The following is a 22,633-nucleotide window of genomic DNA, read 5'->3' as shown; positions in this document are numbered from 1 at the left end:
CAGTAAATTAAGAAAAAAAATATTTTAAAAAATTGCACCTACAGATTTTTTATTTTTCTACATGTGCATATTTTTAATTTTTTTAAAAATTGAATTATTCAAAAAAAAAATTCAAAAATTGTTAATTGTCTGCTAACTTCGTCATAAAATTCCACGTGTCTTTATTATTTGAACATTTACTTTTATTTTATATCAAATATATTAATTGTCCTATTTAAATTAATACAAATATATCAACTACTTATCATTATTTAAATTACTGATACTATTAAAAAAAAAAATTACAATAACAATTCATAAATTTTATAGTTCGGAAACCATTTCCGGTGAGCTTGATGGTTTAGGTGGACGGATAGTGTTCGTGATTTTCCATTTTCGAAGGATTCCTATCACGTAATTCAACTTATCCATGACGTCTACAAGTTCACGAGTCGTTTCATATGATAGCAAATGTCTAGAATAAAAAAAAGTTATTAATTAATAATTAATAAATTAAATTACTTTTAATTTTATCAACAGAAAAAAAAAAATAATTACTTAGTTACAGTGAATCCCGAATGACATTCAATCAGTAGACTGGCCTTATCATCAGCGGCGCTTTGACGAAGAGTTTCAATGAGCAGAGTCCTTGGTCTGGCGCACATCGACCTGGTGACATGATTTATTTTCTCAGAAGCGCAGCTGTGCAGGTCGATGACAACAACGGGGGGTTTGTTTTCCACATCTTCAGGATAATTCCAAAAGAGGAGATAGCTGCCTTGGAATATGCACCAGCGACGAGTCCAGTAAGTCAGGCCATCGTACTCGTCTAGGTAATTAACGAAGCCTTTGTGGTCAACTGAGAAGTTTAGAGTGCAGGTGAGATCAAGGCCGATGGTGCCCAGGAGAATGGAGTCGCGCGGAACTCCAACTAGTGGCCAGGGCGAGTTGATGGTCAGGTCTCTCAGCGTAAGCTCGACGCTGCCGCAGACGGTGAATGACGAGGACAAAAACACTGGGCGACGTGTTTTTGGTGAGAGGGGATGACGCTCAACTCTTTTCAAGAACTTCGATGGTGATGGACATGTAGAACTTTTTTCATCGTTACCAATGTGGTACTTGAGCTCGTGCTGATAATTTATTCCGGTAGTCAATTTTAGCACGTAGACTTCAAGTAGTATCTTGAGGTTGGGCGACAGGTCGTTCATGATGCACCCGAACCCTGGAAACTCCATCATAATGGTTTCAACTGGACAAGAAATCGCTGAACTTGCATACACATTTGTACCCTCCATTATTACGATTACAAACCACTCCTGTATTTCTCCAGGTTCTGACTCTCGGTAAAGACACTCGCGTAGGGTCAGTTTTATGTCCTTGATACTGACGCTACCGCACTGTACAGTCGGGTCTTCTGATTTGTTCAGCTGCTGGAAGTCATCTGATATCCCGCTGAGATCCTTGAGCTCCTGGAGCAACAGTCTTTTGCGAATGTCAGCCAGCAACAGCAAACGTTGAGACTCAACTTCCTCTAGACTCGCGTTGAATTCTTTTCTGAGCTGGCACATCTCCAGAGCTTTGCTCGCCTGATTCAGTATCGTTGTCTGTATCCGGACTTCCTGCAGCAGCTTCTCAATTCTCTGGCTATTAATGCTGTCCTTCGGCAGCTGAAGATAGTCGGGTACTGCAGCTACCGGGTTGTCGCTCTCTTCTTTTATTACATTGCCGCGTAATCTTCTTTTTACTCTCATCGACAATGATCTGTACAGTTTAAAATTTCTGTCGATCTTGTTTAACGTTTTCGAGTCTTTCGGCGGCGAGATCAGTGACTGCGAGTTACTTTTGGATGTTGATCGTCGACGACTAAAGAAACTTTTTACTCTTCTGATGAATGACTTCGAAGGGGTTTGAGACATCAAGTCTGAAGCATTGACATTAGAATTATCTATTACCGCTCCGTATGTTATTGAACTGTTGTACAATTCATCACCCAGCGCGTTCTCCAAAAAATGTTCAACTTCATCAGGCAGAATCGGACTGCCCAAGTTGACATCCTTGTCTCCGTCTTTAGCTGGTGCAACAGACAGTGGACTTTCAGTCTGCAGTATCGTTGACACCGTGCACTCGATATTCGGCGAGTTGGTTTGACTAGTCGGTGCTGACCTCGGAGAAGCTTTGCGCGTTGATTCCAAATTAGGTTTACGTCTCGGCGGCTTCATTGGCGTCTTAAACTTATCAAGATGCTCGACAACGTTATCATTGTCATCAACACAAGGGCCGGGCTGTTCCTCATCAGCAATCAATGTCTCAACATTTTTATCACTAAGCATGGACTTAGGCCTCAAGTCTCTCAGCGTGGGATAAATTTTTTGATGATCATTCTGGGTACTAATTGGCGAAGTTTCCTGAATTCCCAAATTTGCGATCTGAGCATCGAGGTCATTGATTTTAGCCGAGAGCGAAGTTATTGTCGAGTCGTTGTTTCCTTCCGCTAGGGTCTTTATTGTCTTGACATTGGATTGTGAACCCATCGTAGTCGTCGTCGACGTTCCTCTAACACAGTTGCCATTATTTTTTGTTTCTCGTTGGCCTGATTTATCATCAATAGGACAATGTATGCTGTGTTTACTCTTAACATACTCATTTGTGTTATCATTTGCTGTATTATTATGAATTTTTTTATTCTTAGCTCGTCGTATCATACGCTAAATAATTAAAAAAAAAAAAAGTGAATAAAAATTATTAAGTAATCAGTTTTAATAAAATTAATTATTAAATATTTCAAGACCATCTAATTAATTTTAATTTAAAAATAATTGTAAAGTTAATTATTAAATTTAAATAAAAACCAAATGCTATAAAAATATTTAGTATCAAAATTACAGAGTGACTGTGGGAGACATCAGAAAAAATTATAAATTATAAATAAATAGAGTAAATAATTAAAAGATGATATTTTTAAAAAATGGGCTTATTAATTTTTAAATTTTTTAAATGCGCGATTTTTAAAAATTTAATTCTATCAATTATTTACTCTATTTATCAATAATTTTAAATTTGTTTGATGACTGCTACATTCACATTCATCAAAATTAATGTAAATAAATTAAAAATAATTAATTAAATTATTTGCACATACTTTTGATAGTTAATTTAAATAATTAAGTTTTGATAATTTAATTGAAATATTTTAATTTTTATTAATTAATATTATAAATTTATATCAATTGCATATTCAATTATTACAGAATTCATTGAGTTATTAATTAAATATATTAATAATTATAATTAAAATAAATTATTTATACGAGTATATGAAATTCTATAGCAATTATATTTTATTTATTATATATATTATATTATATGGATGTAGCAATGGAATATTTATTTGGTTATTATTATTGTAATTAAAATATTAATTACAATAATAAGAATAATTATTATTATTTAATTACAACAATAATAAATGTAAAATAATACTTACAGCAGTAAAAGTATTATTATTGTCCATAATGACGTAAAATAATAATTATTTAAATAAAAAAATAGTAAAAATCCACATGGTTTTAGGATACAGACGGGCAGATGGCCAGGACTAGGACAGAGAATGGGAAATGGAAGTAAAACTACAAGCCGATGAGAAAATAAATAATAATGCATTGCAGGTCATGAAGATTCGGCAATTTGTTTATTTCCTGTATCTATTGGAATGGGCAATGGCTCTGTTATTTTCCCGCTGGATTTTTCGCATTTCTCTGGACATAATTACCAAGTACTTGAACCCTCTGGCGAGTAACCAACGAAGCTGAGTTTAAATTTATCGCCGACGCTCCAACGCTTAAACATCAACATAACCTGCCAGCTTATTTACTAATTACTATATTTATTTATATTATTTACATTTTATAATAACAGTAACAAGTCCATTTAATTCAATTAATGTCACATTTATATTCCTGATTTTTTTTACTGGTAAGTTATTTTATAAAAATGTTTGAGGCGCACAATCTGTACGCGGAGCACAAGGATCTGATCCATGATATTGCCTACGATTATTATGGCCAGCGTATGGCAACATGTTCTAGTGATCAATTTGTCAAGGTTAGTAGAATATATCAATGATATTCTTTATTAATCATTAATTGATTGATTAATTTATTTATTTATTGATGATCTAGGTCTGGGATGAAGACGATCAAGGCAACTGGCACTTGAGCGCATCATGGAAAGCGCACAGTGGTTCTGTTTGGAAAGTAACTTGGGCACATCCAGAGTTTGGACAAGTATTAGCAACATGTTCTTTTGATCGTACTGCATCTGTTTGGGAAGAAATTGGTAAAGAAATCGATCTTTGCAATATATTTAAACCATCTTTCGTTCAATCTTCCTTATTTACATATTTTCCAATCTCGTTTCTCTTATTTTTAAGATAAAAGACCTAGTAACTGATCAGGGAACTAGTACTCGATCACTTCATATATTTAGTAAATAAATATACCAAATACATGAGTGATTGAGTATAAGTTCTCTAATTGGGCACTGGGTTTCTTACCTTATTGACTATAATCTAAAACTTATCTTTTGCCTATTTACCACCGAAATCCCTTTCGCTACCGAGCAGTCATTAATAACACTTTCAATTCCCCGAAAGTAGGCACACAAATCCTCATCCACATCACCCTTCAACTTAATCAATAGGGGAGGCTGGGTATGGTTGTCACAGCGGTCATTTGTAACCATCGGTTAATCGATCGGCTTGGAAGAATCGCGAAGGCATGACCTCCCTTTCAACACCGATCAATGTTCGTATTTCGTTCTTTAAGTTTTCTGTTATGATCTCTGTGACAACCATACCCGGTCTCCCCTAATAACTGCCTGACCTCATTCCTATTATTTATTTCATCCCATTTCATCATCCTGTCATTCACCTCTTTTTACAAGTCTCGCACTCTCGCATCTTACCAAGTGCTCTGATGCTTCTAAATCACTCTCACGTATCCACATCCCCAACCTTTCTGTCCTTTTTTCTACGCCCTCCCCACATGTCCACACCCCATCCTCGCCCATTGCTCTTTGATTGTACTTTTTATCTCATATATTTTCCAAGCATTAGTATATATTTATTTTAATAACTTCTGCTCGTTAATTTATTTACAAAAAAAAATAATTATTTAATTAAAATAAACAGTTGGTAGAAGTTCTGGACCAAATGAACGCGGTATGCGTCACTGGATACGACGAACGAATCTAGTGGATTCGCGAACGTCTGTGACAGACGTTAAATTTGGCCCTAAAACATTAGGATTAATATTAGCGACATGCAGCGCTGATGGTGTAATTAGAATTTATGAAGCACCGGATGTTATGAATTTGAGTCAATGGACTCTGCAGCACGATATCAATTGCAAGCTCGCTTGCAGCTGTATCTCCTGGAACCCATCAATGTCTAGGTAATTTTATTAATTGATTAATTAATCAATAAATGTTTTACTGTCTCATGACAATAAATAATTGATTACTGCTGATAGTTTCATAATTAATGGCCCTTTTATTTTAGACTCCACCCGCCAATGATCGCTGTCGGTAGCGACGACACTAATGCTACAGCAGGCGGCAAAGTCTTTATTTACGAGTATTCCGAAAATAGCAGACGCTGGACGAGGACCGAAACAATCTCGAACGTCGTCGAGCCCGTCCACGATATCGCTTTCTCCTCGAACCTCGGCAGGAGTTATCATACTCTAGCCATTGCCACCAAAGATGTTCGGATCATAACTCTGAAGCCTATTCAGTGAGTTCTTAATTACTTATTATATATTTTTTTTTTTTCAAGATAAATCTCAAAGAGATTTCAAAATGAACACTTAGCAATTTTAATATTAATGAAAATCACTGAGCGCTTTGAGGATTTTAATTTTTAAAAATACTACGGAAGCTATACTAGACGATGATTAATTATTAGTAGTATTGATCTCTGAATTAATTATCAGTATTAATTAATAATGTTTTGATTGATAGGGATAGCGCCCAAAATGGTCTATCACGATTTGAAATAACGACGGCAGCACAATTCGACGATCATTACTGCACCGTTTGGCGCGTCTGTTGGAACACAATGGGAACTATTTTAGCCAGCTCTGGGGATGATGGATGTGTAAGGCTATGGAAAGATAATTATATAAATAATTGGAAGTGTGTTGCTGTGTTAAAAGGCGACGGCACTTCAACATTAAGTACCGAAGTATCCCAGAGCGGAACACCACCTGGACAATCAAATAACACACAGTTGCCATTATCAACAACAAGGTACTATAAATTGGGATCTATTAGTCATCCGAATCAGGTTCCGTGGCATTAATTTACGGATTATTTATTTTTACACCGTAATGTTTTTTTTCTTTTTTAATTACTTTTACTTTGCGCACTAATTAGTCGAAAATGATAATAAATAAAATCAACAATTGTTAAACTGGAATTGTGTACAAGTTAAAGCTGTAAATTTATAATAATAATAATATTTATAAATAACAATAAATATTTTTGTTGTTAAAATATTTAAGTCTTCGAGTATTTTTATAATTTTATTTTATCCACTTCTATTCCATTTTCACCTATCGGTTGTTTGTACCGAGCTATTGTTGCTGTCGGTAATTATCTTTTTAGTTGTACATCGTCTATATTTGTTTCAGTTACAGAACAATAGCTATTGCTGAGGCGAGCTGTGAAAAATCGATGATAAATGTCCCCCCGGCAAATAAATGGCAAGCACCTGTGATTAAAGGACGATTTAGTAAGACTGTTTGGTTGGGTAATCCAAGTGAAACGGCATTACCGCCTCCGCCGTCAGTCCTCGAGTACTCGAGAGTAAAAAAGTAAATATTTAATATGCATATACTTTATCGAATGTTCCGTGACATTTTTTAAATATTTAATATTTAAATTAAAACTCTAAGAATTTATGTTTACTTTTTTATTTTTTAAGTACAAGTTGGCTTTGATTGAAAATGTTTTTTAAATTGTTAAATAATACGCTTAGATAGTAGATTCAGGATAATTAAGTATTACGATAGTTTTTACTTTTATTAACAGTGTGCTAAGTCAATACAAGTTGCAGAAACTTGGGCGGAAAAAAGGTGTAAAATTATATATGAGCTATTAAGAATTAACTTTGGGTAAATTAGTTTTTTTTTAGATGAAGAGGATTTAATTGCTGCTCCAACAAAGATATTTATTTTATTTACCTCTAGTTCAAGGGGTAGACTGTTATAACTTATAACTTATACAAATTTTCTAGGAGAATATCTTTGGCAAGTTATTTAAATTTTGTTAATTATTTTTTTCTGAAATTTTTTTTTTACTTTTTTATGACTAGAGATGAAATTTCATTTGAAAAAAAAAATATATATATATATATATATATATATTAGAATGTACCGAAAAAATCAACTATTTTTTTAAACTGTTGAAAAAAGACTGAAAAAAAATTTAAAAACTGAAGTTTTTATATTTAATTTATAGAAAATGTCTATCGCGTTTTTAAACCCTCACTTTGTGAACATCAAAATTTAAAATAAAAAATATAATAAATCAATTGACATTACTTTGTTACAAATGTATATTCCATTACAGGAATGACAATTTTTTTTACATTTGATTGAGTAGAAAATTTTTATTTTTTTGACATGACAGACGGAAAAAAATTTCACTTGAATTTAAATTCAAAGGCGTGAAAATTCAAAAATAGCATTGAAATCGCAGGACTTTTTTTGTCGTTCAATTCTGTAAAAAGGTGTGTCATTTGCAGTTTGGTGACAAATTATTTTGACATGGCATCAAAAAGTTTTTAGTAACACATCAGAACATCTAACGGAAAAATTATTTCATTTATTTAATTGATAGGAAGTAAAAAATATAATTACTATGAAAAAATCAATATCAAGACCTCTAGTTTCTCGGATATTTTTTTTTTTCAATGTACTTTGAGTTTTTCAATAGTTCAATAAAACAAAATAGTTGACTTTATTGGCGGACCCTAGAATATATATATATATATATATATATATATATATATATATATATATATATATATATATATATATATATAGATTTTTTTTTATTCTAGCAAAAAAGTAAATATTTTATAACGGAAGTAAAACTTTGAATCGCGGAAGTGTTTGTTCAATCAGTAAACTTCTCTTCAAACTATATAGCGATGATTACATAATTTTTTTTTTTTATTAAAGAGTAAAAAAAATTCAATTTCTTTTAAGTTGTCCGGAAAAATCTCATTAATTAATTAATTAATGTTTTAAAAGTACAAGTTCTTAAGTCAATATCCATTAGAAGAATTGTTTGTTTTAAAATTAAATAATTTTTTTTTCTTTTTCTCGAAAAGAGTTTCGCTTAAAAGAAGAGAATTGAATATTTTCGTGGCCAAAAATTAATTTTAAACGGGAGCTAACTTTTGAGCGCAAGTTTTTGTTTAATCGTTATACTTTACTTGGAAACTAATAACGCCTTTGCAACAGTATTAAAATATAATTAAAAAAAAAAAAAGTGTGGAACCTAATTAGTTTGATAATCTCGAGGGACTTTTTAAGTATTTTTTAAGCCCGAAGCCCACCGCCTCTGTTTAAGTTTACAAGTAAAGTGAACGGAAAATAATCTCCGATAAAAGTAAATAAAGAAAAAAAAAAGCGAATTGGTAAAAATCTAAACTAATTATCACAGCAATTATGCTTTGAAAACAAGCATAAATTAATTTTCAAACACAAATATACAACAAATTATTTCATCTGATTAGCCATGCAAACCGCAACTCCAAACTATGCACTCGGTTGGTTCCAATTAAAAGCGGCCGCGCTAAAAATCATAAATACAAAACTACACAGAAAAAAATGATTTCTTTGCTACAGAAATTTTCGTTCAAGAAAATTTTCTTGAGCCAAGAAAATTTGTGTCTTCTTTTGTATGAAATCACAGAAATAATTTACAGTATTTACTACTAATTGTTGAATAAAAACGATTATTTATTTTATAATATTTACAATATAAAAAAAACAACGTTTTGCAAGTGAGAATACAGTTTTTTCTTTCTTTCTTTTTTTTTTTTATATAATGCTAAGCTTAGGACAATTTATTTATTAAATTAATGGTTGACTATCGTTTCGATTGGTAACTCATTGCATTTAAATTCATTTTACTTAATAAACTTTTATTATTATTTAATTATTTTATAAGTAAAGTTAATTTGTTACATTAGATAGGCAGTGAGTCAACAGATTGGTGCTTGTGCACTTTTATTTATTTTATTTATTCTTCAGCTCTTATCAGCAGAGAAGTTTATCTCTGCCTCTGCGCGGTTATTATCCCCGTGACGCCCTATATTATTTACATATACCATTGACGTCATATGTTCTATTATTATTATCATTTATTTCCAAACGAAAACTCTCATGACAGAATAAAGTTTTATTACTGCGGCTTTCTTACTTAATCATTATTATTATTAATATTTATTTTTATTATATTTATAGTTTTATTTAGTTTCGTAGATATCCTTAATCCCTTGTCTCTAGCTCGTGAATTATTATTATGTAGGGAAAATGTTTTATAAAAAGGTGTCGTCTATCTATTAATACGATAAAGATTTTTTTTATTATTTTTTTTTTTAATTAAAATACATTGTTGTTTTATGGTTTATATAAAATTTTTTCGCTTGCGCTTTACTTATTCAAATGATAGTACAATTGTTTTATTTAATATATATATATATATATATATATATATATATATATATATATATATATATATATATATAGATATATATATATATATAGATATATATATATATATATATATATATATATAGATTGTATTAATTCACAAACAGAGCGTGATTGTGAATGATTTTTAATACTTTTATTAAATTAATGGATACTCTACACGTGTTTAATAACAGCAACATGAAAAAAAAAAAAATATCGTCACATTTCAGTGTTTTTTTACAAGAAAAACTTTAACTATCTAACACGATCACAAATACTCACTCACTCAATTTTTAAAGTAAATATTCAGTTAATTTATTCACGAAATAAAAAATTCCATTTTTTTGGTGGAAATTGTTTTTTTTTTTTTTGTTTATTTATTTATTTAGTTGCTTTTTTTAGCCAAATTTTGATTGATGAAATTCAAATGACGGTTATGAATATTCGTTTTGCCGGAGAGTAAGTAAATAAAAAATAAATAAATGTATATATTATATATTTTAATCCGCAATTACCTTTAAATATCAATCAGTACCAAAAATGCTCAATTTAATATACAAAAAATTTATATATATATATGCATATATGTATACATATATAAATTTCATATTTTAATTACACATTTATTCATTTCCATTGTATAGAGTCGACAACATTTATGTATTATATATAATGATTATAATTTATAATTAATATCGTAATTATATTCTAGATATTTTTGGTATTAAAATTTCATTTAAAATTTTTTATATAAAACTGAGCTGATAAAATAAATTATTATGCACTGAGGTAAAAATCGATAAGAAATTTTCAAATTTATAGTTCTAAATATAGATCTAATTTTGAATAATTACTGCAATTCAGCAGTAGATTTAAAAAAGTGATAAATTTTTGAAATAATAATCAAAAGTACAATGATCAAAAATAATCAATAATTAAAGTAGCTTACAATAATTTTTTTGCTACTTTTGATCTGCGAATGATTTAAAAAATATGACACCAAAAATATCTAGGTCTCTATAATTAGTAAAAATAACAATCTATATTAATAACAATAGCTCATATGCCGTGAAATAAATAACTCATGAATGTAGTGAACTTGTTATGTAATAAATGGGATAATAAAAATATAAAAAATTAATATTTCAATTAAAACCTTTCCATACAGTGAGTAATAAAGCATTAAAACATTTCAATTTAACGATAATTTAAACTGGATAAATTATAGCACCAATTGAATTTTAAAAATGTTATTAAATTTACGTGCGTGTTTTCCTGGGAATAAATAAAAACAAAGCGCCCGTTAATCATAGCCACTATTCAAATTTGTAAATTAATAAAATTCAATAATTAATTTGAATAAACAAGTTATTTAAATGGAATGTTAATCAATTCGTCGTATCAATTCCATTAATGGCAGCTGAAATTTTTTGGCTTCGTGTTATGAAAAGTTGGTTGAAACGAGGCAATTTTCTAATGGCCCAACTTAATTCCAGCATAGTCGTCAAGTCAAAGGGAAAGTTATGCAAGGATTTAATGAATAAATTGGTCTTAAAGTTTATGTAATCCACGTATTAATATAATTTATTATTTAAATAATTCAAATGATTTTGACTTCATTCGAACACTTAATATTTTATTTTAATTTATTATTATTATTCGACAGACTGCGAAGAGGAATAACTTTTTTTTATTGTTTTTTTTATGTTTATTCTTTATAATACACATTTTACAGATTGTTGCACATTTATAAACGGCAACAATATTTACCGGAATTAAGCAGACCGACGTAATAATCAACTGGATGTTCAGCATTACACAATAACACTTAGTTTATTATCTATTTAATTTTCTTTGTATACAAACTCGGTTTCCGTGATGGAAAACTGAACGATATGTCTCGTTGAGAATTTATTATTTAAATAAATAACTTAACTCCGTTTAAATTCTTTTGAATTTTTAAAACGCGCGCGTCTGCTACATTCTGGTATGCAATCAATTTTTTTATGTATGTATGAATGTATGTATGTATATATATATATATATTTATATTTATTATTATTGTAATTATAACTAGTCTCAGATGTTATTACAACATACACAGTACCATATATATTTATATATCTATATATTTATATGTCAGATAAATTTCACTTGTCACCCGATTTAAAACCAATCAAATGTTATGTTTAATGTCATAATACCGGACAAATATGATTTATGATTCAATTAATGAGGTGCTAGAAATGTGTATAAAATATTTAAATATTTAAAGTTTCAATATTTACAAGAGCGCGAATTCATCCACTCATTCATCCATTCATTATTAATAATAATAATGTTCTTCATACAATTTTCGTCTTTTAGTCTCATTTGAAATTTATCTCGTCTTTGTTATTATTATTATTGTTATTATTTTTATTTATTTATTTATAATTAAAAAATGACACGACAAGTGTACTGACGAAAGTAGTTGATTAAGTCCTTTGTAAATATGTAAAAAGGGCACTTGATCGAACGTAGAGAGGCAAAATAATTGTTTGTTGGTTGCTGGGATTTTTTTAAAAATTTCAGTTGATGTTGGTGTTATTAGTATTGTTATTGTTATTGTTATTATTGTTGTTGTTATTAGAGTAAGTCTGTGTGTGTAGTGCGAATGGATGTGTGCTGTACCTCTTAGTGTTGGGAAGTAAATCGATCGTCGCAGTTTCATACAGGGCTTAAACGCGCGATGTCATGTGTTTAAAATGTATGGTAGCGATAAAAAAAGTAAGATAAGGCTGACGAGCGAAAGATTTTGATGATAATATTGCGGGTAGTAGGTCACACGGAGCTTTCCCTCTTGGTCACGGGACCCTGGGCCATTGGCATCGTGCTGGTGTCCTTGGAGGAGGCTGTCGAGGATGAGGTTTGCACACATCTCTGCTGTGGCAGTACGACGCGCGATGACTGGGTCTCGTTGTCTTTTGCGAGAATTGTTGCACTGGGGCAGGTCCTCAGCATACCGAGACCGGAATAAAGTACGGGCGGATTCATTGTCATTGTTATTGACTGGTGGTGCGCTATACCAGGACTTGGCCAGTGCTGTCTTGGTAATGTGCACATACCAGTTTCATACACTTGGTTATTCATCATCGGCTGAAACTAGTTTTTGGTTTATGTTAGTAACTAATAATTCATACACTGTACTAAATTTTCGGAGTAAATACGGATTGTAATGAAATCCGAATCACTACGAATTCACTTCCGTTTTTTTTACAGTGTAATTTACTGATGACATTTAAAAACATTTTAACCAGCATTAAATTTTTTTTAAAATTTTAAAACTACTGTGCGTACGGTCGTAGAACCGATTGACTGATTTAAATAAATCCCGGGGCAATTAAAAGACTTGATCAATATTTACAGTCTAATAAATTTTTAAAATAAAATTTAAGTTGATTAATAAATAAAACAACCGAGTACTGGCTCGGTTGATTTAAAATTTATAAAAATATTTGATAATTAAATTAAAATAAAAAAAAATAAATGTCGGGTTGACAAGTTAAACATCAAGTGCTTGCTGAAGGTTTGGGAAAAGTGATAGAGGAAATCCGAGATATGTACTTGAGAATTTGACTTAGCATGTATCCTTAAACATAATTAGCAAGCGTTGATTAACACTTACGCCCTTGTGTTTACCCGATGTTAAGGCGGATAGCTCACGTAATGGCATACCACTTCGTATGGTACAATAACCGACATAATTCCCATGGCCGGCGAGTGCTTGTGGCTGCATAGACGGCTGCTCGAGAAGACTCCGAGAGGGAGAGGTGTCTATAGTTGATACTGCCTGAAGACGCCTTTTCCTCACGTAATCCGATGGCTCTTCTGCGGCGTCTTATCAGAACAAAACAATATAATTAATAAACAAGTGTTGATTAAAAAAAAGGAGAAAAAAATGGAGTGCCATCGTGTGATCAAGAGACTAAGATTTTAATCTTACTAGCAACTTGTTGGGGGATTATATCAGGATTCTTATCGTCGCTCTCGCTCAATTCGCCGGCGTTAGCCTCAAGCGATTTTCCAAACGTGCCGGTGGTATGTTTTTCGTCGACAAGTAAATTACATCCCTCACGGAATCTCAGTTCTCGTTGAATTGGTATTACTTTTGTATTCTTGTCAAGATCCTCAAGATGTGCTTTCCCCTGGTCGTCGGGATTTCCATTTTGTATTCTTAGTACGATCATTACAATTACTGCGACTATTACTAGAGCCGCTACCACACCGATCATCACACTCAGCATTGGAGTCAATTTAACGTGATGACGTGGTCTTTCTGCAGTTATACACAAAAAAAAAAAAAAGCAAGAAAAATAATAAAAAAACATCATTAGCATTATTAAAAGTTAAACAGACTTTAACTTAATGGGTAAAAAAAGAAGAAGGAGAAGAAGGAGAAAATAAAGTATTTAGCATAAATTTGAAATTTAAAACAGAAACACTTTTGATAAACTATTTAATTACTCACCTCTTGATTTACCAGCAGTTTCAGAAGTCAATTGTTTCTCGGGTAGTCTCAAAGTACCCGCTTGAACAACCATCGGTTCGCTCCTGCCCTTTTCATTAAAAGCGTAAATACATGCATGGTAAAGGAGCCCGGGATCGAGATGCGTGACGCTAAATTGCGGCGTCGCAGACGTTAAATTAGCCCGTATCTCTTGGGTGTTGCTCTCGCGAACTTCGAGAAGAAACGACTGCTGGAGACCGCCGTTGAAACCCTCGGTGCATCTCACGGAAAAGGAACTGGTGGACGCATTGTGGGTCGTGCAGTTGTGAACCATGTCTGGGTGTCCCGCGGGTATAATGTGGTACACACAGGGTATCAGCTGGTTCCCGATAATGTTGTTCGCCCAGCAGAGCAGCGTTCCGTAATCCAATTCAGTCATGGGCGTGTACGAAACAACTGAAGACGTACCCGACTTGACAATGTGGCCAGCGGCGACATCGATACTTTCCGCTGAGTTGTTGAATGTCCAACGAAATTCAACAACCGGAGGATTTGCGTCAACCTGGCAGGAGATATTAGCTTTCTCTTGTTTAGCGACCCCGTGAATTTTGGTCTGATTTGGTTTACAAGTCGGTGCAAACATGACATTCAGGTGGAAGGGTGTACTTTCGCCGTCGCCCTCGGTATTGTAACCGACACAAGTATAATTACCGGCACTCCTTCTCTCTACACCCTGTAAAACTAGGCTCTGGTTGCTTATAATTATACCCTGAGTTGTGTTGTGCTGAAGTGTACGGTTGTCATGACGCCACTCGACCTTATAAACGCCCGGTTTAGCATTTATCAAGCAGTCGAAATATACATCAGTGCCTTCGCGTATGGCATTTCTATTCAGCGATGTACCCAATTGGATTCGTGTCTCCGGTCTGTACTGTATTTCTAATACCCACTCGTCCTCAATCGGGCCCATTCCCATTATCGGATTTTCCGCTCGGCACGATAAGTGTCTGCCAGCATCACTTTTGCTAGGTACAAATGACAGCACACTGGTTGTCACGTTGCCGTCGTTTGACGTCGTCTCGTTCGAGTCATTTAAGCGCTGGCCATCACGCCACCAAGTAACCAGCGCCGGGGGTCGTGAACCCGATGTGGCACACACCAGGTCGTATCTCTTGTTGGCGGACAGCGGCTGGTTCGCCCCGATTATTTTAACATCCAGAGGACCAACTTTAATGGAAAAAAAATATACCAGTGTAATTATGATTCAATGAAATCATATCTGTAATTACTAATTATAATTAACGCGCTATATATAAGACGCAGGAATTAAAAATGAGTTTATGGTGCCGTAAATTATTACTTACAGGTCATGTCGATCCGGACGGCTGATGATAAGGGTATAGATCTGTTGTTATTGTTTGCACTACATGTCAGCTCGGACTGCACGTCTCGTCGTCCTAAATTTTTTATTAGAATCGTGCTACGGAGCACACCCTCCCTCACGATCTCTGCTTTATTGCTGATCAATTTATGGCCACGGTACCAGGTTACCGATGGCGGAGGCTTACCTGTATCGACAATATTACCAATTTGATAAATAAATATTTAAACTCTGTGCCAATATCACTCTATTATTCTTCACATTGTCATTTATCACATTTTATTATATTTTATTTGTATAAATAGCATTAAATGTAAGTAGCTTACCGCCATAAACATCACAGTGTAATTCTAGGTCGTCACCCTCGAGATACGGCCCGACTTGTTTGTCCCTCGTGATGCCGTTCTCGTCAATAATCGCTATTTTTTTAGGTGGAACTGTTGCCCGTTCAAACAGTACATTCATAATTAATTAATTAATTCAATTTAATCGATTAAATCCTTCATTCATTTATTAATTAATTAATTAAATAAATCAATAACTCAATTAACTAAGTGACAATCAGTAATTTATGTGTCCAATACCAAAACCAAATAAATATAAAATACTATACCTATAACAGTGAGGTTGACTTTGGAATTACGAGTCTGCCCGATGCGGAAGTCGACGCGGCAGCGATAGATCCCGGCGTCTTCCTCGCGGATTCTGTCGACCCCCAGCTCTGCGGGCTTCTTGTCCGGGCGGAAGTACGCCCGGTTGCTGAAGACCGCGTCGTCTGACCACCGCTCCGCGATGTCAAAGTCTCTGTCACGTGCGTCGATGCTGTACACAGAAGCGCCCAAGTCCTCGCGGTACCACAGCACCAGGTGGACCGAGTCCCCGTCATGGTTTGTCGATATGTCGCAAGGAAGGTACGTCGGGTCGCCGACGATCGCCACCACATGGGATATGGGTACTGGAAAAAAAAAAGAAATAAATTATTCTCAAGTTAGAGTTAAGTTTGAGTTAAAGATCCTAATTGGGTATCTAGTGTCTGGAGTTTGGGCAACAAGTATTATATGTTCGTTTGAGCTCTTGGGGTCTGGTGGGTGGCTGGTCGTTGAGCCGAATCTTTGGCAGAGTTGAGGTGTGCAGAGTTCTGGAGAATAGTGTTGTAACCATACCCATAGAATAGCAGAATAGTATTAGAGAATGAGAATTTGGATAACGGATGAGCAGCGAATGGCGAAATAGCGGTCATGCGCTGTGGGTTATCGATCGACGTGCTATACTAGTCCATGCACGCACGCACGCTGCTATAAACGAATAGAATGGAACAAGCAAAGCCTAACACTATACGACTAGCCGCTAGCCAGGACACGCATAGCTTTATATATATATGTATAGATCAGTATATATGCACACTAAAAGTTTATGCTTTTATAGAGGACTGTTGGGTACAGCAGCAGCAGTAGCAGCGGCACTAGTAGGAAAAATGCAGCAGAATAATGAAAATAGTGAACTATAAACGTCATCTGGTATATATTGTTTAGGTTGGCAATGTATCGCGCGTCACTGGGAATCAGTGTGGCAGCTTTCACAATCGATTAAGATCAATCATGATATAGCTCTATACTCGCAAAGTGCACACTCGTATCCGCGTTTTCCATGTGCGAGCTAGGGGGAACTGCGGGATAATGGGAGCGAGGGTGAGGAGAAATGCGATAACATTATTGTCGCTGAAAAGCAACCCGAGGTTCAGCAGTTGCAGTAGCACCAGCGGTAACATGCCCAGAGCCCGAGTGTCCAATACCGTTGGCCTTTTCATTGTGTAATCAACTCGCGTGCATCATCGTGGTCGCATCACCCACCGACGCTTTTGCGGTATGCTTTCAGGCTATCATGCGGCATGTATCATCCCGCGGATAAATTTCCCGGATGCTTGCATTCATCAGCGTGTCCTACGTAATTAGTCCGGTTAATTAATTATTTTTAAACTTTATTATTTTTTATCCAACAGTAAGCTTTTGTCCTGACGCCCAAAGCCAGATTTACACATATGGATGGACACTTAATATATATGTATACATATAAATTGATGGAACGTATTTTGTAGTCTATTAAACCCTGCGCCAACAGCCAATTTCATCCGCTTAAACGCCTTCAATTTTTCGATGACATTTTTTTATTTCTATATACATATAGAGTTTTTTTATTGTTCTGTTATGACAATTGAGTCGGATTATCTACGTCTATTCAATCGTGTCGTTATTGTCTCCATTAAATGTGGATTTAAAATAGTTGCTTTGCTTCGGGGTGACATGCATCCCATCGCCCTGTAGCTCGTGTACACAACTCGCAGAGCTTTAAAACTTTTTCCGGTAAAAAGTGTCTCGAGTCTCTTAGTAAGAATATCAAACAACTAAATTATTTTATACTTTATATACACACACTATATATACATATATATAATACATCTCAAGTGATGTTTGATCGCGCATGAGCTTTCTCTTGAGCCTTATTGTACTACGGCCGTTTCTTTCCCAAGCTTTTTCTCCATCCCTATCTCTAGCTATACATAAATATATATATATACATATATATATATATTTTTGTTGCTTGTATTGTACTAGAATATCAGATAAGATTACACTCAATGCATTTATACATCTCTATTTTCATTCTGCGCTCTGCAGTCTATAGTCTTTAGTACAAAGTTTGTAAAAATAAAGCATGCATGTATATATATATATATATGAATGTATTTGTTATGGATTTATAGGTAAGGAAATATATATATGTATGAATTATAAATAAATAAATAAATATAGATGAAGGATGGTACTATTACTTACTGTCTTTAACACAAAACGAGCCAATAATCCAGAGCGAGAGAAGAGGAATAACAAGGGCTTCGTCTAGGTGTCTTGGGTTTCTAACGCACCCCGACTTCCGTAGACACAGCTGTAAATTAATCATTATCGTCTGTCGGTTTAATCTCGTGATGCATATTAATTATCCATTACAATCCCGTTCAATCACTTAAAATTTACGAATAACAACAGTAAATAATAATAATGGTAACGTAAATGATGGTGATGATAATGACAATAATACAAATGTGTTTTGTCACGCGTTACAAATGGATGCATATTCACATAAACAGTTAATCATTAGAGCCCATTTGGATGGCAAGGCTTACGCCGGTGCCGTCGGTTTCAGTAGTAGAAGCTGAGGGATTAGGCCCCAGCCTGGTTCTACTGATGCTTTTGGGGCTTCGTCAATATCCAAAGGGATTTGCTCTTCGCAGAGCAGCATTACCCGACGGCTCTATCGAGCGGTTACAGGTGGGAAGCCCTTTTGCTTACAACCATTTGTGTTACTGAATAGACTGAATTGTCGGACGGTTCTTCACCAATCACTAGTTTTATTCAGCCTGCCAGTAATCAATCGCCGTCGAGTCATGCACCATTTAAATCCAAAGGCACTTGGGCACTACTATTACTTATTATTATTATTTATTCTACTTTACTTTTAAACTAATGGATTTATAATCACACCGAGGCATTGTAGCGGATAAGTGAGTTGAGCTGGATGACCAGCGGCTTCTGATACTTTTGAATCGGGTTTATTAAATTTAAAAATGATAAATTGCAGTCAACTAGACAGCTAACAAGTCTTAGATGACTATGCCGAAATAATCTTACACCCGCACTTCCGCTCTCTTTTTCCACAAACGGAGTAGATTTTTTTTCACACATCGACACCTATAGTGAACACTGATTTTTTTCCTCAGCCCGTTTTACTTAATTCAAAATCACAAACTCTCACAGGACTCGGGCTCTCATCTCACTCGACAGCTTTTCAGAGATGAATAAACTTTTAAAATATCCGTTATTACAACCCTCGAGGTGATTATTTTTTTAGTTTATTTAAATCGACAAAAAACTGAGATACGCTGTGTTAAAAAGCAACGAAATACGCGTTGCGCCGTAGCTCAACCGACTACATGCAGCCGCCATCGGCGAGATTTTCCTCTCGGGTCTGACACCAGCAGCACCACCGTCCAAGCCAAAAGCTGCCCGTTCTCGCTCGCTCTCACTCGCAGATCGGAACTTTGCGTGGGTTATATATCTTGGAGGGTAGTTCTCTCGCGCTCGACTCTGGCCGTGGTGGTCGTCAAGTCGATCGAAAAGTGCCGTCGAGATGGCAATACGCGGGCGCAAAACACAAATTTAAATCGCATGCGTATTGAACCGACGGCCGGCTGGAGAATACGCGAGACCTCGACGTTCCAGCTAGAACACAAACTGCACAGGCTGGAGATGAAAGTATTTTGAGTATACTAAATACATATATATATACATTATCTATATATATCTACACCCACATATCTACATATCTACACCAACATCTATTCTCTTCTTGTATTTATTAAGCTATAGATTGATATTTTATTCAAAGACATTATATATTTATTATATATTCATAAGATAACTCTATGGCACCCACTCATGTGTACCACTTAATAAATATACTGAGGATTTAATTTATTTATCACTCTTTAGGACGCTTTCCAATTTCAACTGCAATCTCATACTTAATAGCAGCTCTGTGCTGTGAGTATTTATCCAGCAATTAATTATTTATTAATTAAACGTCTGGAGTTGGTTAAATTAATCAAATTATTATTTTAGATCAATATGATTTATTTAATTGACTGATAAATTTGCAAGATGATTGTCGATGTATCGGATGTAGAGATGGAGGCAGAGGGTGGAATTTATCAGCGGAGCATTAGTTCGGGTGAAAACGGTCGGTATTGTGCTGCGCAGGATAAAGGGGTAGTTTTTTGAAGGTGAGTGCGCGGTGGATGGAAAGATGGAGAGGAATTCTATTTATCGGACGAGTTTTAAATATTTAGGTGAGTAATAAGTAAGCGAGACCACTGGCTGCAAGCCAGTTTTTTATCGTTTTAATGCTTTACTTTTATGTAAAGTTGGTCTTTAGTTTGTTTCATTATTCATATGAGTGATTTCAGATTAGAAGAAGCTTTGAATGTTAATGGATTTAAATATTTTATTTGATAACTTAATGCTAGTAATTTTGAGTTTATTTAAAGCTGTAAGAGTTTATAGACTTAAGGTATGTATTAGGTGGGATGGAATATTGATTTGTACTACTGGGTGGTAATTACGTGTTATTAGCGGATATGACATTGCTATTATCGGACTGTAAAGTGGCTGAGTTTGAAAATTTTATTTTGATGATGGAGTATTGATTTAGTGTTTTGGTTTATAGTCGAAGACAGGTGGGATTTAATTGGGCTGACGAGCGGGGGAATAATTAATGAGGATTTAGGACAGATATTTATAGTTGATAGCAAAATAGTAGAAATAACTTTTATTTCTACTGAAGATCATTTGAGATAGATAAGGATTCCAATTAATTCTTATTACTCCGAAATCACTACTGAAAAACAAAAACTCCCTTTTTAATCCATAGCTGCAGTGATTTTTATTAAACTCCAGAACTCCGAGTGACGAAGGGAATTCGAATTTAAAAAAAATCCAAATTCACTCACTATTTTTTACAACTCCATATTTTATTAACTCCATATGCTAATTGTGAAAAAAAAATTTTAAACCAGTTAATTGTAAAAATTATTTACAAGTATTAGATATAGTGCACAGAAAAAAAAACATTTTAGTGTATTATTTAAAAAACTAGTATTTCACTTGATTTTTTTTTTTAATTTTGTAAAATAATTATAAATAAATTTAAAAATATGTAAACTTACAGAATATTTTTGTAATTAATTATACAAATTACGTTGCTCATGAAATATCTTGTGAATTCCACTATTACAGTTAATAATATTTATTTCCATTTGTCTGATTATCTGAAAAATAAAAAATATCACTTGTAATTAAATTAAAAAAAAAAAAAAAATAGTAAATTATTGTTAAGTATTGAGACTATGAATTTTCTGACAGTTAAGTTCAGTCTCTATGGAAAACAAGAGGTGAAGTAGTCCCGATGACAGCTCAAATGCGAGTGACTATTTTCTGGCTGCAAAAACCCCCGCTCCCCTTTGTCTCTCTACAGCAAGTAAGTTTTAATATTGCGTTGCGTGATTTCCTGAGTCTCGGGGTTTGTTTGAATAGAAGAAACTTTATTCGCAACAGAAAGTTATAGAGAAAGCGCGCTCGGGTGCATAAACAATGAGGAAGACTTGATATCACGCATGAAGTTTATAAGTTTATATCTACACCGTAAACTTTTGTTTATCATTTCGATATTTCTATATAAGTTTTGTTCGACAGGCGATCATGTCGGGACAATGAACTGAGACTTGATAAACTTTATTCCCTTGCACGCGACAAATGAATTTAATTTAATGCATCTACGACAATAGAAATATGAAAATGAATTTTATTTTTTCAGGTTTTCCTTAATGTTCACCGTACGTCCAACACAATGGGAATTTTATATTTTTGAAATTTTTCTTTTGCTGTCAATTCAGGCAAATGCTCACTTTTATGACAAAAGTTGATAGAGAGTAAGCTTGCGTGTTTCCAAGTTTGCAGCTTATATTCGCTACGAAGAGACAGAAAGTTTATTTTCTATATGCAAAGTTATAAGGAAGCCGCTTGCAAAGGAAAATAAATACTAGAGAGCTAACTCACGCATAATGTTTACAACTTTTCCTTTATGCCGTGGCTGCATGAACTTTTATTTATTATTTGTATTAGAATAACTTGTTTTTAGGAACAATGAGCCCGCAGACGAATGTCGCTTTGGAAAACTTTGTTGCTCTACACACAATATTAGAAGGAACTTAGAGAACAAATTCAAAAAAAAATTTAATATTTTTTGTAGGATTCGATTGTCAGAAACAGATAAGTTGGCTGTTATTGCCAGTAATAATTTTTTAAGGATAATTTAAAATTTTTTAAAATCTTTAGGAAAATATCCGTGTTAGAAATTCTATAGAAAATTAATAGAAAATCAGGACTTACTGGTTTATGGTAAAAA

The 22,633-nt window shown here is 33.8% G+C and overlaps 3 protein-coding genes across 5 annotated transcripts; 1 reads left to right on the top strand and 2 right to left on the bottom strand.

The window, feature by feature from the left end:
• Positions 1-136: 136 nt before the first annotated feature.
• LOC103569047 (anillin) lies at positions 137-3,705 on the bottom strand. Its single transcript, XM_008546133.3, has 3 exons — positions 3,464-3,705; positions 538-2,684; positions 137-454 (listed from the first exon to the last, which is right to left on the bottom strand). The coding sequence occupies exons 1-3, from the start codon at positions 3,488-3,490 to the stop codon at positions 304-306; spliced, it is 2,325 nt and encodes a 774-aa protein (XP_008544355.1). The 5' UTR covers positions 3,491-3,705; the 3' UTR covers positions 137-303.
• An 82-nt stretch (positions 3,706-3,787) lies between these two features.
• LOC103569054 (nucleoporin SEH1-A) lies at positions 3,788-7,334 on the top strand. 3 transcript variants are annotated; one of them, XM_008546148.3, is made up of 6 exons: positions 3,788-4,080; positions 4,158-4,314; positions 5,168-5,429; positions 5,537-5,770; positions 5,998-6,285; positions 6,675-7,334. In XM_008546148.3, the coding sequence occupies exons 1-6, from the start codon at positions 3,970-3,972 to the stop codon at positions 6,853-6,855; spliced, it is 1,233 nt and encodes a 410-aa protein (XP_008544370.1). In that variant the 5' UTR covers positions 3,788-3,969; the 3' UTR covers positions 6,856-7,334. The 3 variants fall into 3 exon arrangements, with proteins under 3 accessions (XP_008544370.1, XP_008544362.1, XP_053595787.1); XM_008546140.3 differs by having other exon boundaries at positions 6,669-7,334; XM_053739812.1 differs by lacking the exon at positions 6,675-7,334 and having other exon boundaries at positions 3,789-4,080; positions 5,998-6,538.
• A 3,576-nt stretch (positions 7,335-10,910) lies between these two features.
• Positions 10,911-19,678, bottom strand: LOC103569068 (neural cell adhesion molecule 2). Its single transcript, XM_008546160.2, has 8 exons — positions 18,451-19,678; positions 16,230-16,571; positions 15,943-16,053; positions 15,600-15,803; positions 14,257-15,462; positions 13,732-14,064; positions 13,414-13,625; positions 10,911-12,890 (listed from the first exon to the last, which is right to left on the bottom strand). The coding sequence occupies exons 1-8, from the start codon at positions 18,572-18,574 to the stop codon at positions 12,570-12,572; spliced, it is 2,853 nt and encodes a 950-aa protein (XP_008544382.1). The 5' UTR covers positions 18,575-19,678; the 3' UTR covers positions 10,911-12,569.
• Between the last annotated feature and the right edge of the window lie 2,955 nt (positions 19,679-22,633).

The sequence above is a fragment of the Microplitis demolitor genome, chromosome 1 (assembly GCF_026212275.2).
Source record: "Microplitis demolitor isolate Queensland-Clemson2020A chromosome 1, iyMicDemo2.1a, whole genome shotgun sequence".
NCBI lineage: Eukaryota > Metazoa > Arthropoda > Insecta > Hymenoptera > Braconidae > Microplitis > Microplitis demolitor.
This window is presented reverse-complemented; position numbering and strand designations above follow the sequence as displayed.

Coding starts and splice junctions, on each gene's coding strand:
- LOC103569047 (XM_008546133.3), bottom strand. CDS start 3,490: ATGGACAATAATAATACTTTTACTGCT. Junction 2,685..3,463: donor ATAATAATACTTTTACTGCT/GTAAGTATTATT, acceptor TTAATTATTTAG/CGTATGATACGACGAGCTAA. Junction 455..537: donor TCGGGATTCACTGTAACTAA/GTAATTATTTTT, acceptor TTTTTATTCTAG/ACATTTGCTATCATATGAAA.
- LOC103569054 (XM_008546140.3), top strand. CDS start 3,970: ATGTTTGAGGCGCACAATCTGTACGCGGAGCACAAGGATCTGATCCAT. Junction 4,081..4,157: donor CTAGTGATCAATTTGTCAAG/GTTAGTAGAATA, acceptor TTGATGATCTAG/GTCTGGGATGAAGACGATCA. Junction 4,315..5,167: donor ATCTGTTTGGGAAGAAATTG/GTAAAGAAATCG, acceptor TAAAATAAACAG/TTGGTAGAAGTTCTGGACCA.
- LOC103569068 (XM_008546160.2), bottom strand. CDS start 18,574: ATGATTAATTTACAGCTGTGTCTACGGAAGTCGGGGTGCGTTAGAAAC. Junction 16,572..18,450: donor CTCGTTTTGTGTTAAAGACA/GTAAGTAATAGT, acceptor TTTTTTTTCCAG/TACCCATATCCCATGTGGTG. Junction 15,463..15,599: donor CGTCCGGATCGACATGACCT/GTAAGTAATAAT, acceptor TTTCCATTAAAG/TTGGTCCTCTGGATGTTAAA.